A 16,199-nucleotide genomic window follows, 5' to 3' on the forward strand; every position below is an offset into this window, starting at 1 on the left:
TATTGATTATGATGATACTTTCTCACCTGTCGCCAAAATTCCATCTGTTCGAGTTCTTATTTCCCTAGCCTCACACATTGGTTGGCATCTTCATCAATTGGATGTCAAAAATGCCTTCTTACATGGTGATTTGGCTGAAGAAGTCTATATGGAGCAACCACCTGGGTTTGTTGCTCAGGGGGAGAATCTGGTATGTCGTTTACGTAAGGCCTTATATGGACTCAAACAGTCTCCTCGTGCTTGGTTTGGTAAATTCACTGATGCAGTTATCAAGTTTGGGTTAAAACAATGTCAAGTAGATCATTCAGTGTTTAGTTCTGTTTCCTCAACTGGTTGTGTTCTTCTGGTGGTATATGTGGATGATATTATTATCACTGGTAGTGATTCGGTTGGTATTCAACAACTTAAGCAGTTTTTGCATACAGAATTTAATACTAAAGATCTGGGATGTCTACGATATTTTCTTGGAATTGAAGTTGCCTACTCACAGGCAGGCATTAATTTATCACAACGAAAATATGTGATTGATATTCTTAATGAGGTCGGATTTCTTGGAGCAAAACCAGTTGATACACCTATGGAACCTAATGTGAAACTTGATGCAGAAAATGGAGAACTGTTACATGATCCAGCGAAATATCGAAGATTCGTGGGTAAGTTGAATTACCTTACTGTTACAAGGCCTGATATATCCTTTGCTGTGAGTGTAGTGAGTCAGTTTATGAGTTTCCCTCGTACTACTCACTGGAATGCTGTACTGCGAATTATTAAGTACTTGAAAGGAACACCAGGTAAAGGACTACTTTTCAAGAATTATGGTCATTTGAAAACTACAGGATTCTCTAACGCAGACTGGGCTGGATGTCCTACTGATAGGAGATCTACATCAGGGTATTGCATATTTCTTGGAGGTAATTTAGTTTCCTGGAAAAGTAAGAAACAACATGTGGTTTCCCGGTCGAGTGCTGAAGCAGAATATAGAGCTATGGCACATGTGACAGGTGAATTGATCTGGTTGAGGATGTTATTATCAGAAATTGGTGTGTCAACATCAGATCCATCAACATTATATTGTGATAATCAATCAGCCATCCATATTGCGAACAATCCTGTCTTCCATGAGCGAACCAAACATATTGAGGTTGATTGTCACTTTATACGAGAGAAGGTCCAGAAGGGGGAAATCATTCTTCAACATGCAAGGACAGAGGATCAACTGGCAGATATTTTTACAAAATCCTTACGAGGGAATAGAGTGGATTTTTTATGTAACAAGTTGGGACTACTTGATATCTACGTCCCAACTTGAGGGGGAGTGTTAGAATTATGATAATAAGGGTAGAATTGTAATATTGTGTTTAGAGGGGTTTACGTTATGTTAAGTATATATATATTGTAATCCCTCATTAAAACATAATGAGAAACATCTTTATCCTCTCAAACAGTTTCCATCCCGAGTCTTCATAATCAGCACAACAAAGGTCACTGTATCAGGCGATGCTTTGGTGTGTTTGTGTATCAGCAATTGGAAAATGGAGCTATCTTCGATGTTGCCCTCCCTGAGCAACTGGAAAACGAAGTTATCTTCAACTTCCAAGCTTTGATTTGATGCAACATATCCTAAAAACAATGGAAATAACCATTGGCAATCGCTTAATTAAGGACTTCCAAACCCATAGCACAGAACTGAGAAAGAGGTACGGATCAGGAAAGCAGTTAACCTGAATCGTCAAAACATCCAGCAAAATACAGAACAATGACTCGTGCCGCTTAAGATTTTCTTGATGGTAGAATCACACAGCAGTCAAGTTGGCTATATATTATAAATCAACGGAGAATGATAAATTGCAAAATCAGCGGCGTGATGAAACAGATATTAAGATCCAGGTGCTGGCAAATTCGGGGGTTCAATCACTTGGAGGAGGCCGATTGCGAGCCTCCTTGTTAATTCCTCTGCAGAAACCTTCACCACATCTCTCCTCATGCCACTCCCAATATCAGCAGCATACCTACTTGCACAATAGACTACCAATGCTGAAGCAGCCATTCCATAAATGTTTGTCGTGAGAAAGCGGAGAGATGTAGATAAAACGGCAGCAAGGGGCCCACCAACTATGGACACTGCCTGCCCGCCTTGCCCGATCGCTCCCTGGTCCAACACCAGCAGCCCAGTCTTGCAATAGATGGCAAAGTCTTCGCAATTGTTCTTGAAGACATTGTAGCAACCAAATCCATTTTCAAGCAAGTAATTAGCTCGGTGAACCACCACATCGGAGGGATCAGAATCTGCGAGACTGCAGGTTCCTCCTCTGGCTTTTGCGATGAATAACGCCGGGTTTGCTGAATACTCAAACCGGTACAAGATGCCGCCGGCGAGGAAGCAGTTTAGGCAGGAGGAGACAACGCCGTGGCCCTCTTCAGGAGGAGTACATGTTTCGCAAGGTACTAAGGATCGAGATGGCCCAGAGCTCACCAATAGGATATCCAGGACTGTCCCTGTTCCTACTTCTCTTCCCCTTCGAGTAAAATGGATCACTTTATCATCCCCAACATAAATACCTGCATTTAGACAGACAATATTGTTGTCAGAATATAAAGGTACGTTAATGCCAAGAAAAAGGACAGAAGGTTTTCGATCGCAGGGAAAATTCGATGCACAATAGAAAGAAGGTAACAGCAAGTTTACAATTGCTCAGAGTATCCGTGTTCGGAGAAGAATAATAATTATTGCAGAAAGATTCTATAGATACACAGATTGGTGTACAAAAATGCCATAAAAATTGAGTGACAGATCCTTTTTGAGGGGTTGAATAGGGGCTCATTTCTCTGAGCACCCACATGGCTTTGCCACACCTTTGCATGCCAGTTCTGTATACTGGTCTAACGTTTCCTAGCATTGCTTGATATTGTATATGTTAATCACAATCCAAGTGATACAACATCATGCATTGTCTAGGATTTAATAGAAGACGAGAGAAGAAAATTAAAACTAAATGTAATTGAATCATACAAAGATATATGGTCATTTATCCAAAGAAAACAAGACAGTTATGCATCCCTGACTTGTATCACCAAATGCACAACATAATCATGTAAGAGTCTGGTCCAGCACACAAACATTAATACAAAGAAGACTATATTCAAACAGCAGAGCTGCTCGCAAGTGGAAGACCACCAGTGTCCCATTCCCTCAATGAGTGAAAAGATGATGCATCCACTAGTTCATTGGACAATAAAACCAAAGAGTTGTCCTGTCAATTCATGAGGATACAAGGTTCCTACTCAACCTTTTTGGTTAATATTCATTATCAAGGTAAAGGATCTTGAGCATCTAGGAAAGTAGGTGTTTTTTTTCCCATTCAAGAGGACAATTGTGATGGTGACATTCAGGCGGATTTCAAGGAAAAGAAAAGAAAATTAAAGTTGATCCACATGGTTTTCCTCTCACCGATAGCATAGTTAGCATCTAATGTTTGCTTCAATTCCTCTAAGTACGAAATGCTAATCCTAACCTTCACCAAAACTACTAGCAAAATCCACAGAAATACCCTTTCTCTAATACTTGTACCTAGGCAATCTGATTTATGACAAACTTCCAAACCAAATTAGCATTCATGGTAACAAATGTATTCCGCAAAAGACAACCATATTTATAATCCTACTGAAGATCTTGTCTCGCTCCAATGGTGCTCGTACCACTATTTCCGCAGGGCCAGAAAGATTATTCTAGTTGAAAGGTCCGTATATAGAGTAGGACTGCTGCATATCCTTCATTGTGCAGGGGCTGATCAAGAAAAGAATGTCCGCTTATACCCAAACCTATTGAGGCACACAAAGACAATGCAGCTAAACCAAAAAATGGAAAAGGACAAAACATTCCAACAAGAGCTAATTTTCTTAAACCACACATTCCTTAATAGACAGAGGGATTACATGCACATAATCTTTATGCATGATGACAAAAGTCTAAAATTCTTCATCTAATAGGATAACTGCATCAACTAAGCAGAAACCAATATAACACAAAAAAGAAGAAGAAATTTTGGAAAAATGCAAATGGCAATTAAAACAGAAGGAAGGAGACAAGAATCGTGATGGGCATAAACGTAAGCGGCCCTCCAAGAGTAGATGTGATCCCCTGGTTTGAGGCTCGCCCTGTCAACTCTGCGATCACACGGTTCAAGTTCCATTATTCAACCAATCAAACAAATCCGCCATTACAGCAGAAGCAACAGAAAAAAGAAGACCCCATCCAACAAGATCCATGTTAAATCCAGCAAAAAAACGCAGGAAAAATAGAGTGACCCAAGTTTTGACGAATCCCAGCAAACCCCAAAAGTTCCAAACATTCCGGCCTTTTCCCAGCATTTTCCTGGCAAAACAAAGAAGCCCCAGATTGAAAAGGAGAAAAGGGAAAGAACCTGTTAGAGAGAAGCCCCATCCCCCTTGTCTTCCTCTTCTGGATGGCCTGGACAGAGAGAGAAAGAGAGAGAGAGAGAGAGAGAGAGAGAGCCGTGAAGAGGGGACGAGCGCAAGTCTTGAACTGACGGTAGAACCCTCTCCCTAAAACCTTCCCGCAAACGGGTCAAGGGAAAACAATGAATGCAGAGAGAGAGAGACTGTTTTGAATAATGTAGAGGGTTGTAAAGGTAAAGGTGCAAAGGAGAGGCGGGCATGGATAGGCAAGAGATCGGGGCAAGAGTAGTCTACGCATGAAGCTTGAGTTCTTTGGGCAGTAATCTCGTATCTCTGCATACTTCGGAGCAGACAGATCAATTCATGAACTTCATCAGGACACGACAACGATGGGACTTCTTTCTTGTAAGCGAGCCAAGGAAAGAAATTACGTTATAAGTTTCACTCACCTTAACAAGAGCATCTTGCATCACAAAATTACTAATCACGCTCCGCTCGTCCAATAGGGAAATGCTAACCACACTCTAGGGTAGCAAAAAAGAAAAAAATTTGGGAATCAACTTGATAATGAGTTATATGAAATCAAGGTCCAATAAAAAAGAATGTATCAATGGGACCAAAGTGTTAAAATAAAAGGACAAAAGCTATCAAAAATCCCAAATTCTGCGTATTATAACACATTTACTCTAAACTTTTTTTGTGATATAAAAAACCTCAAAATTATATATGTGTAACATATTTACCTTACGTCAAAGTTCTGTCAATGAAACCGTTAAAAATTTACCTACAAAAACGCCATAAAGCAAACTGTGTTGATATGGTGCTCACGTGGCTTAAATGAAATAAAAAAGACGTTGACATCTAACGCAATCTTGACGGAGAGTAAATGCGTCACATATGTACAAGTCTAGAATTATTTTATATCACAAGAAAAAGTTTAGGGTAAATGTGTCAGGGTGGACATAGTTTGAACTTTTTAATGTTATAAAAAAAGTTCAAGGTAAATATGTCATAATTGGTATAATTTGGTGTTTGTTTGTGACTTTTTTCCAAAATTAAATAGAAAGATCGATACAATGTATTTTTTTTTATGTCCGTTCCTAATTTCTTGCTACAAAAAGAGTGGATAGATCTTTCATAGGGAGTTAATTATATGACCATTGTATTGATTTGAATTTGAACAAGGACCTTCCAAGATTTGAACTTCAAAATAACTAATCTAAGTAGAATGTGAGTTTATACTTTGTCATCACCACGAAACCGTTTTCTATACTGGGCCCGTTTGGTTCAGCTTTCAGAGTCCGAAAAGCCGAAAGCTAGCATTTGGAATGCCGAAAGCCCAAAGCTGGTCCGGACCAGCTTTGGGCTTTCTGCATTCCACAAATGCTGAAGCCTTTTTTTCTCTTCCCAAATTGCCCTCACTCAAATTTCAATATTCCGGTTTTGCCCATGTTACTGTTCATCTTCTTCACCGCGAGGGTGGCTGACGAAGGGCCGGCGAGGTCACCCGACCCAGGCGAAGGCCACCTGGGGTCTGGCGACCGCCCAGGCGCCGTCGCTTGGGTCACACGACCTCGCCGGCCCCTCGCCGGCCCTTCACCGGCCAGATCCGCTCTCGCCGGTCACATTTTGGTGAAGAATATGAATAGTAACAAGGGCAAAATAGGAATATTAAAAATAAAAATTGCCAAAGTCCTTTGCAAGATTTTTTTTGCCAAACACTACTTAGGCCAAAGTAGTTTTATAAATTTTTTTTTACCAAACGCAACTTGCATTTCCCCAAGTGGCTTTCACCTAAAGATATTTGCATTCCCCCAAGTAGCATTTGAAAAGCTGAACCAAACGGGCCCTAAGTATATGGAAGGAGAGAGATAAAAAAAGATATTCGGGTTTGTAACCGATGGAAACGTAAGAGTGGTAAATTGATATGTCATCGCATGACCGTACAAAGGGCAGTGGTAGGTTATAGAAAAAGCAAAACTGAAGGATGAAAAAAAGACATCGGTTCAATCAGCATTGTTTTCCTATATTCCCGCTCTTAAGAAGCATCCACAAAGATTGAACAGAAAGTGGATGCTTTAGCTTTTTTCATAGTGTTTCTAAGACCGTAGAAAGTGACTGTAGATGGCAAACTAAGTATCTGTTTGGTGTAACTTCCACAACAGTTTTAATTTTGAAAAGCGGTGCTTGAGCTTTTATAAGATGTTTGGCAATCACCTTGCAGCCACAACAATTCCACAGCTAGAGCAACTTTTAGCAGCTTTTATAAAGTTGCCCCACCTCATTTTTGGCTTCTACAGCTTTAAAACAGTATTACCAAAACACACAAATCACAACACATCTTGCAGTTGAGCTCCATCAATACCGAATGGGCTTTAATGCCTCTTTCAAGGTGTAAGTAAAGCCCATCAGGCCAAGCGTCTAACTTAAAGAAAATAAGGGCTCACCAATAGTTCCACTTACAGAATTGTAGAAACTCGGGAACACTCAACAACATAGCTATAAAAGAGCAATGTATGATCTTCTAAAAGGAAAATGAAACGCCCCATTAGAAAAAAAAATCAACAAATTATAAGTATCTTTAAATAAAATGAGATGTAAAAGCACCCACTCAATGGATATAAGAGCCACATTTCTAACTGTCTATATTTCCATCTACCATTGTTTTTATAGGAACAAGGCGAGCGAGAGAGCGATGACCATCCCTTCCAAGTATTCTCATAAGGATTTTCTGCCTTTAGAAAACAAATTTGATTTGACTTATTACTGTACGACATCATTCATGATGCATAGGTTTGAGACTGACGAGCTGGTTTCTCCAAATCCATCAAGATATTAGAGGTCCAGTAGCCGTAGATCCTCGCAAAATTAAATACACACGAAAAGTACCGGAGCATGACAGGCCAAAATGTTGATGTTAAGCCCACTCTCTAATCATAGGCCTTTGAGCGAGAGAGTTCATTTTTGGCGAATTGCCCATGTTAATATTTTCAGTTATTAAATATATCTTGAATTTTATGTACTCGGTCCGGTTCATCACCCGACCCGACATATTTTTTGTGTGACCCAAAAGTGGAGAAAAAATTGAGATTTAGTTTGTGATGCGGAGGGTTGGGCTGATAGGCCCAATCCGGAGCAAGCGAACAAATCTCTATGGCGGTCCGCCTAAGCTGGAGCAAGCGAACAAATGTCTTGGGAGATTCGGGGGCTAAGCCCCCCGAGGAAATTTTTGGGGAGCCATATTTATGCTGCGGCTAGGTTTTTTCATTGATTAAGAAAGATTTTCGCTTTGGGAGAGATTTGTGAGCCGTGAGATTTTGTTAAGTCGTTTTTCGACTTCTGAAAACTGTACTCTCTTTGATTATAGTGAAATTTTGTTTTGCCTCGCCCGTGGATGTAGATTACCTTGTGATCGAACCACGTAAATCCTTGTGTTTTGTATTTGTTTTTTTCGCGTTTGTTTCGAACATCAGTCATTTATGTTTGTTGTCTTGCGTTTAAGAAAACTAGAACAAAACGCGCACTAAGTACGCCGCATTCATCTTATAATAGAATCCGAATAGCTTTTGTTTTTGCTGTTAGTTCACAAGTTAATTGCAAGCTTCCCATCCTTTATTTTCTCTTGCATGCATGTTTATAGGTGTTGCCCCATCACTTTCTCCTAGTTTTTCTCCATCTTAAATGATAATGGTGCAAATAGTGAGAATACTATATGTCAATGGTACATTGGACATCTCAGGGTAAGACACCAAAATTCGAAAGTTGGCTTTACATACAGTAGAGATGATCAAACGAAAGTAGGAATGTATCACCTCTAAGAAGGTGGTCTCTACCAACTGAGCCAATTGTTATTTATATGGATTGAAACTGGGGAAGGGTATTACGAGCCAATCGTTAGTGAGCTAAGCAAAGACAGTTCTGAAATAAGTACTTCATAATGCAAACTAAACTAAAGAAACTTCATTGTTATTCCGTCTTAATTTTGTTTGTAGTATTGTTTTGTGCCATTCCACAGACGAAATGTAGCATCAACCTTTTCTCCAGTGTAAATTGCTTGGGCAGGATGGGTTTCGAGGGGCCGAGACCTACCAACCCGTTTGGGAAGTGACTCTGAAGAGAAGGACATGAGCTTTGTCGATTATACCTTAAGGTTGAGTAATTCGATGCCAATAGAAGGCTATCGCCTGACATGTCACAGTGCACAAATCCTAATTTTGACCTGCCTTTTGGATTTCTTCTTAGCTGAGTATACCATAAGCTAGAACACTCACATTGTTAAAAGTAGGTGAAAGCTTAAAGTATCGATAACAAAAAATTGGACATTGTTTGTGTATTATGACCAGCTTGTTCTCTTTTTTATTTTTACAAGAAAAAAGGGTAAGGACGAAAGACCGGCGTTAATTACCTCTTCTGGGCGTGATCATAGAGGTCCCATACTCTATATGTAATGTTCGATTTGAGTCATAACTATTCCGCGCCATTTATGATTTGAAGATCTAAGTTGGCGAGCCAGTCACTGTAGCTTCACTAAGACTAACAGTTCTAGAAGATGAGCCTGTTCTCTTCTTTGGAGATTTCTCCATTAAAAGGATGTATAACTCGTAAAGATCTAGTCCTATTCAGTATACCCACGTGGGTCAAGTTCCGAGATGAGTATTTAGACGTTCATAGTTTGGGGGTGATTTTGACTTATGAATCACTTTTGGAACAACTCGACTTGGTCTACATGCGTCAAGCCCTTGAAGTAGTACTTAAGGTTTTTACTACTTGAGGATCGGCCTTTACTTATGATTGACAATGCAAGCTCTCTATCATTTAGTGGGGACTTAGGGTGTCACAACCTATCTCCACTTAAAGCACCGACGTCATTGTTAGTGTCGATCCACATCAACTAGTGGTACTTCCCCTATTTGACGCATGATTTGATCAATGTTATCTAATAAGCCTGCTATGAACCACACCTTATCCAAGCCTTGCCACCAGTACAATCTGTCTCATCTCTCGTCGGATTGGCAAGGGACGTAGCCCGTCATTGAATCACGTATATTTTACTTCTGAATAACAGCACAAGCCCTCTACTACTAATCCAGGACTTGGTCTGTTATCACTTCAGTCTCTCGCATCCTAAGTGTATTATGATCATTTTTTATCATACGAAATGTTTCCTCTGCGTCTCCAATCCTCTTAGTTGCGAATTAAAAAATTTCATAGCAGTTAATAAAGGGGCATTCAACGGCGAGCATGCAAGATGCTGGAAAAAACCAATGATCAAGTGGCAGAGATATACATACAATGACATGAGGGGGATTCTGTATGGCACCATATCTTAAGCTTGATTTGATCTTGTTCGGTTGCTCATTCTTTTTTGCTAATGAGGAATAACGAGCGGACGAGCAATGTTAATCACCAAGCCTCCATTTTTTAACTTCCTCACTAGATGTAGCCTAAAGCACTATGCTTCATTGGAAGGAAGAAAGTGAAAAGCATTTATCTCGAAAAAGGGAGAGGGGGAGACATCCACACACATATGATTGTTTTTTTGAACACAAGTGTTAGTACCCACTTTTACCACATGCTTTTCTAGATGTGGTAGTTGTTTATTGTCGTTACCTTCTTTTTTTTTTAAATATATATGTCTACTAGCAAGATGCCCTACGTTGCACGAGTCTAAGATTATATTTTTATTCTAAGTGTTCGTGTCGACTTGGATTTTTATAAGAAAAATAATATGCATAAAATTGTAACAGAATCAATATCAACATCAACCAAAATCTCAATTAGAGTTAACGTGGAATTTGATTTAAAGTGGATCCATATCCATCTTGTAGATGTATCATCCGATTAAAAGAAGATAGTAGACATAAATTTGCAATATTTATATAATCATAATATAAGTACATGCAATATTTTGAGGACATAAAATAATATGAATCGGAAAGAGACATGAAAGCATGCAGTAAGAACGTCGATTCTCCTCTCTTGATAGCTCCATTCAGTGGCCAAACAAATTTTTATGGTCACTAGAGGTAGGGTTTTTTTTGTAGTGACCTTTCAACTTGACTAGTCGCCGCACGAAAACTGCCCCCATTCAGATGCTTCAGGTAAAACTGGATCCACTCACAAAGTGATGGGCGTTACTCGAGTTATATAGAGTGGAGGAAGCTGTAATTTAAACACTACATTGCTATTTCATTCAAATCAAATGCTTAATTACTTAGCCAATCTCTTGAAGGTTTTTGATTTATCATTTTAATTACACTTATATATCATTTTCTTTTACTGCTAGCAATCAGCGTTGGTCACTCCTCTCCATCCTCTTAATCGTAGAAAAAGGCTAGAACGAGTATATAGAAAGTTGTGTCGTCATATGTTGTGGTGTTACGCAATGTGATCTTTTGATCAGTACTGCACTAAAACTAGGCGAATAAAAGTACAAAAGGGAATTAATATGGATCCAAGTTGTGATAAGATACTCTACATATTGGGACCCTCCGCAAGCACATAATTGTTTAATGTTAGCGAAAACAAACGAATGGTAGTTGATGTCCTTAGACACTTTGTCAAAATCAAACCTATGGATGCTCTTCTTAGTACGATCTAGTTTAGCCTGCTCGTTTGGAGCACCATCGAATTATCAATGAAACATCGTGCGAGACAACTCAAAAGTTCCATGACCTAAATTTTCGCTTTGATTTATCTGTTCTCTTCTCTTCTCTTGCTTTTTCGAGGCTGCTGTCTGTCTGTATGTGGTTCAACGTGAGGTTGTGGATAGAGTGCCAATTATAGAATAGTTCTTGTTGATGACCTTAGGCAAGTGTCTACCTATAGCCTGTCACTTCACACCAACCACTACACTCGTAGGCAGATCTTCAATGTCGATTTGCAATCATTGATATTCTCTCGGACTTTTGCAATGTCAAGCTGCCCCGCGGTGTGCTCACGATTGTTTGAGAACAGAGATTGGGAAATGCCAGTCAGTAGCCACATCGAATTCACGATGACGTAGAGGAATGTCATAATTGGGAGGCAGTAGCAAGTGCTTAAATGTTCTATGTAAACCAGCTAAGTGAGTTAACAATTGAAATTCATGTTTTGTTTGTCAAGATATGATGGGCATTCGCAAATCTTACTCCCCGATGATTCAATGGGGTTGATTGTCATGATCATTACATAACTCTCCAATTTTTCTTATTTTCTAATAACACGGATAAATGAACCTTAAGGTCGACTAACATAAAGATCATATGCAAATTATCCGATTCACGTGCATTATGGAGGGAAGAAAATATTAGGTAGGCTTGTATGTACCCCGATTTAAGATAGGGCTTTCATTAAAAATTGACGATGAGACAATTTTTGTGAAATATCTCAGAAAAAACCAATGACTTCTCAGCCTAGTGCCTTTACCCAATCAACACCCACGACCATCGTCGACTTGCCACTTGTTCGACCACCCAGTAGACGATGAACAACTTGAGAGCCGCCACCAAGTTGACGCTGACGATGTGGCCCCTCCCCTCTATGGTCTGCGCTCTCATCTTTCCCTCTCTCTACCTTCTCATCTCCCCCCTCTAGCTCTCTTTTTCACAGGTATGAGCTCGACGATGCAGACTTGTTACCTGTGGCGGAACTTGCCCCGGCACGTCCAGCTCCACCTCGTCACCATCAACGAGCTTCTCATCAATGGCGACAACCCTTCTGTTCTAGAGGGGTCGAGCCTCCAAATTTCAAGGTTCAACGGGGCCTCCAGATTTGGAGGCTTGGAGACTGCCTTGCAATCATCGTAATCTCAATGCCGGCCTTGAGCTTGACGAGATCTCAATGGCAATGGAGGCCGAGGCGCAAGAGGGCATCTCGCATGGGCTAGGTAGGCAGTGAGAGAAAGAGAGGGAGGGCGAGCAATTCGGAAAACATGATGTGATGGTCTGTATCATTTTATCTTGACTAGTTGTCCCTAAGTTAGGAGTCCATGTCGGAGAAGAAAAACATACATGTTGTTTCATTTGACGGAGGGATCAAATTGATTTGACCTTTGAAATTTCACGACTAGATTGAATAAATGAAAAATTTAGCAATGACATTGAACATCGAAAAAAAGTTTAGCTACCAACATATTATATTACCCTTAAAAAGTTATTCACAGTTGTCATCACACGGGAGAAGTATCAATTTTTTTTTAAATTTATTGCATTGGTACCAATTTAGTACTAAATCATTCAATTGGATTAATTTAGTCATATATCTTTTGACAATTTGCGAATGTAGGCCATCCGACCAATTTTACTCGAAATCGTTGACATTGACGTCGTCCGTCTTATGTGGCATGACCAGCACTGACGTGGACAAATGTTACAGTTTTTAAATATTTTTTCTGAAGTTTTAAATTTTTTTCTTTTCGTTTCTTTTCTTTGTTTTTTTTAACAACTTTGGCCGGAGAGGGCCTCCACGTCCTCGCCCACCCAGACTAGGCGAGGGCGGCGAGGTGTTGGCCCTCGCCTGGATTTGGATGAGGGCTCGACTCCTGTGGCCAGTGAGGACCGCAACTCCCTCACCCAAACTAGGCGAGGGTTGCTGGCCCTTGCCTGTGGCTAGTGATGGTCAGCTGGCGACCTTGTCGGATGGACTATATTGACAAATCATCAAAATATTTACGACTTAATTGATCCAATTAAAATGTTTAAAACTGAATTGGTATTAATGTAATGAGTCTAGAATTTTTATGGTACTTTTCCCGTCCTGGTGCTGATATCAACAAGTTGAAACGAATCGTGGAAGGAAATGGTCATCTCAGTTGACAGATTTGTCATTTGACCGACTATTTATCGTGCATAACCTAATGATCTGAACTACGGATTAAGCGTCTTTACTTTCCAACTCCGTCATCCTTTGTTGGAACAGCGAACTTATTATGATACTCTTTCACCACAATCAATTAATATAAACTAAAGTTAATGGACTATGATGCGAGATTCATACGTTACCAGCATGATTTCCAAATCCACTGCATGTCCACCTTTAAAGTTGCTGGTTTTCGTTGCCCCTTTTTCGCTTCTTGTATATCCAGAGAAGTCTCCGTATTTAAATGGTTACGACACACGTGGGGAAGGTAGTCAAGACTCTTCGTTATGGAAAAAAAAAACCGCAAGGGTAAAATCTTGTATGACAAACTCAAATTCATTTCGGATTGACGGTGGGCCCCACAGATGCGTTTCTTATTTTAACGTGCCGGTACCCGTACCTCCTATCTCCCTAAATTTCCCCTATAACTTTGTCTTCCCTAGAGAGAGGATATACCTTCTAGAAGTTTTACATCCCGATGATCTCGAAATTTGGACGAGGACAGAGATAAAGTCTTTTAGGGACCTGCTTGGGTCCAGAGAGTCAAAACTTGTATGACAAACTCAAATTCGTTTCGGATTGTGCGCTGCTATACTTTTATTTTGACTGCTGAGCTTGACTTCAAAGCACTATAAGTGGGCGATTAGAAGGTAAAGCACAAAGGGGGCATGTGGTTTTTTTGTTTACCATTAGACTCTATTTACGGTTATTATATTAATTATCATATAATATTGTGTCATACACTCTATAAGGATTCGTTAATTTGATGCTAAGTTTTGAGGATGACGATAGAGTTTCGGGATTCAAATCGAGATGCTAATTATTCTCCAGGTCATACTTTTAATCTTAACGAAATAGAACACTGTATTTCATTAGAATATGGACGATGTCTAAGAAGATTATCTTTTATTATTAGAAGGATTTGGAGAGAGAGAGAGAGAGAGAGAGAGAGAGAGAGAGAGAGAGAGAGAGAGAGAGAGAGAGAGAGATCTTATACAATAGCTATATTGCTAACGTACTGAAGCAAATCTGCTACTTTATAGTAGTGAGCTTTAGTTTCGAATTTTTTAGTACCTTCACTCTGTGTGATACATTGGCATATTCTTTTCATTAGGCGCTTCATCTTATTGCAACTAAGGTTGCACCTTCACACCCAAAATCAACAAGAATGGAGGAAGACACGACCATCCTTTCACCCGAAGGATGCGGCCTCAAACAGAAGTCGACAACTTGTTTCATATCTTCATCCACATATATATATGATAAACCAGTAAATTGGTTACGATATCAGTGTTTCTATAATCCATTAAAAAGAATATGTACATCTCTAATTAACAACTAAATCTAGTAAACTCATCTCAGTCATATACAGCTTAGAAATATACAACTAACTAAACTCCTAGCCAAAAATCCCTCTATCAAAATGCCATGGTGATAACGCAAGGGCTCTCCTTCTATTTGCCACTAACTGAAGAACCTAAAAAGCATTGTGATAAGTGCACTACAAGTCCTAAAACTTGTCACAAAAGTGCGTTTGAGTCCTAAAACTTGCAAAAAGTTCATTTGAGTCCTAAAATTTGTCAAAATGGTTCATTTGAGTCCTAAAGTTAACACCGTTAGATTTACTAATGGAAAATGCTGACGTGGCGCTGACGTGTCATTTTTAATTATTTTTCTTGAGACACGTGGCGCCACGTCAGCAAAAATAAAAAAAATAGAAAAAACTGAAAAAAAAACCAAAAAAAGGAAAAAAAAAAAAAAGAACCGGCGGTGGCCAAGCCCGGCGGCCATCGCCGGTGGCCGAAGCCCAGCGGCCGGGAAGGACCGGCGGAGGTCGCCTGGGCCTTCCCGAAGCCCGGCGACCCTCGTCGGCCCCGGCGAGTCCCGGTGAGGGCCGGCGACCCTCGCTCGAGATCGGGGCGGCGCGACCCTTGCCCCAGATCGAGCGAGGGTCGCCGGCCTCGCCCGGACTCGCCCGAGGCCGGCGAGGGTCGCCTGGGCCTTCCCGAAGCCCGGCGACCTCCGCCGGCCTCGGGCGAGTCCCCGGCGAGGCCGGCGACCCTCGCTCGCATCCTGGGGCAAGGGTCGCGCCGCCCAGATCTCGAGCGAGGTCGCCGGCCCTCACCGGGACTCGCCCGGGCCGGCGGAGGTCGCCGGGCTTCGGGAAGGCCCAGCGACCCTCGCCGGCCCCGGCGAGTCCCCGGCGAGGGCCGGCGACCTCGATCCGGGAGGCGCGACCTCGCCCCGATATGACCGCCGGTCCTTCCCGGTGGCTGTGGCGGCGGCCACCGCCGGTTCTTTTTTTTTTTTTTTTTTTTTTTTTTTTATTTTTTTCTAATTTTTTTTGCTGACGTGGCGCCACGTGTCTCAAGAAAAATAATTTAAAATGACACGTCAGCGCCACATCAGCATTTTCCGTTACTAAATCTAACGGTGTTAACTTTAGGACTCAAATGAACTATTTTGACAAGTTTTAGGACTCAAATGAACTTTTTGCACGTTTTAGGACTCAAACGCACTTTTGTGACAAGTTTTAGGACTTGTAGTGCACTTATCCCAAAAGCATTTAAGACGAATGGTATGAGTAACGATAGCCCAGTGAGTGGTCCATCACTTCTAAATAGATCGAACAACCACTCGCATACTCCAAACCCAAAATATAATATACATATAAAATCAAATAAGAATCGTTTCATTTCAACAAAGCTTTATACATATAAAAAATACTCATTTGATCTACCGCCACAATTCAAACATCAATGGACTTGTCCATTGATCAATCTTATCAAAGCATACATCAGTGGTCCATTCCATATGACCAATCTTAAATTACACACCAATGATCACCTCCATGCTTAATATCCAACTCAAGACTCTAGAGGTGGCTCTTACGAAACTTATTTTATTGTGTAGAACTTAGTCCTTGACCAACGTATATCAATAGT

At 40.7% G+C, this 16,199-nt stretch overlaps 1 protein-coding gene and 1 long non-coding RNA gene across 2 annotated transcripts; both read right to left on the bottom strand.

Moving 5' to 3' along the window:
- Positions 1 to 1,653: 1,653 nt before the first annotated feature.
- On the bottom strand, positions 1,654 to 4,709 carry LOC115687945 (protein LEAD-SENSITIVE 1-like). Its single transcript, XM_030613658.2, has 3 exons — positions 4,422 to 4,709; positions 4,091 to 4,164; positions 1,654 to 2,559 (listed from the first exon to the last, which is right to left on the bottom strand). Exons 1-3 carry the CDS (start codon positions 4,439 to 4,441, stop codon positions 1,877 to 1,879), a joined length of 777 nt encoding a protein of 258 aa, XP_030469518.2. The 5' UTR covers positions 4,442 to 4,709; the 3' UTR covers positions 1,654 to 1,876.
- On the bottom strand, positions 2,806 to 4,083 carry LOC130139197 (uncharacterized). Its single transcript, XR_008817383.1, has 2 exons — positions 3,934 to 4,083; positions 2,806 to 3,819 (listed from the first exon to the last, which is right to left on the bottom strand). It is a non-coding gene; the product is annotated as an uncharacterized LOC130139197 (long non-coding RNA).
- Positions 4,710 to 16,199: the final 11,490 nt, after the last annotated feature.

The sequence above is a fragment of the Syzygium oleosum genome, unplaced genomic scaffold (assembly GCF_021117445.2).
Source record: "Syzygium oleosum isolate NSW1041296 unplaced genomic scaffold, Sole_v2.1 Sole_v2.10, whole genome shotgun sequence".
In the NCBI taxonomy this organism is placed as follows: Eukaryota; Viridiplantae; Streptophyta; class Magnoliopsida; order Myrtales; family Myrtaceae; genus Syzygium; species Syzygium oleosum.

Bases quoted from the DNA above. Each gene is read 5' to 3' on its own strand.
- LOC115687945 (XM_030613658.2), bottom strand. From the start codon at position 4,441: ATGGGGCTTCTCTCTAACAG. The intron at 4,165-4,421 runs GTTCTTTCCCTT...GTGTGATCGCAG, and splicing joins ATGGGGCTTCTCTCTAACAG to AGTTGACAGGGCGAGCCTCA. The intron at 2,560-4,090 runs ATTCTTGTCTCC...GTCTAAATGCAG, and splicing joins TTACGTTTATGCCCATCACG to GTATTTATGTTGGGGATGAT.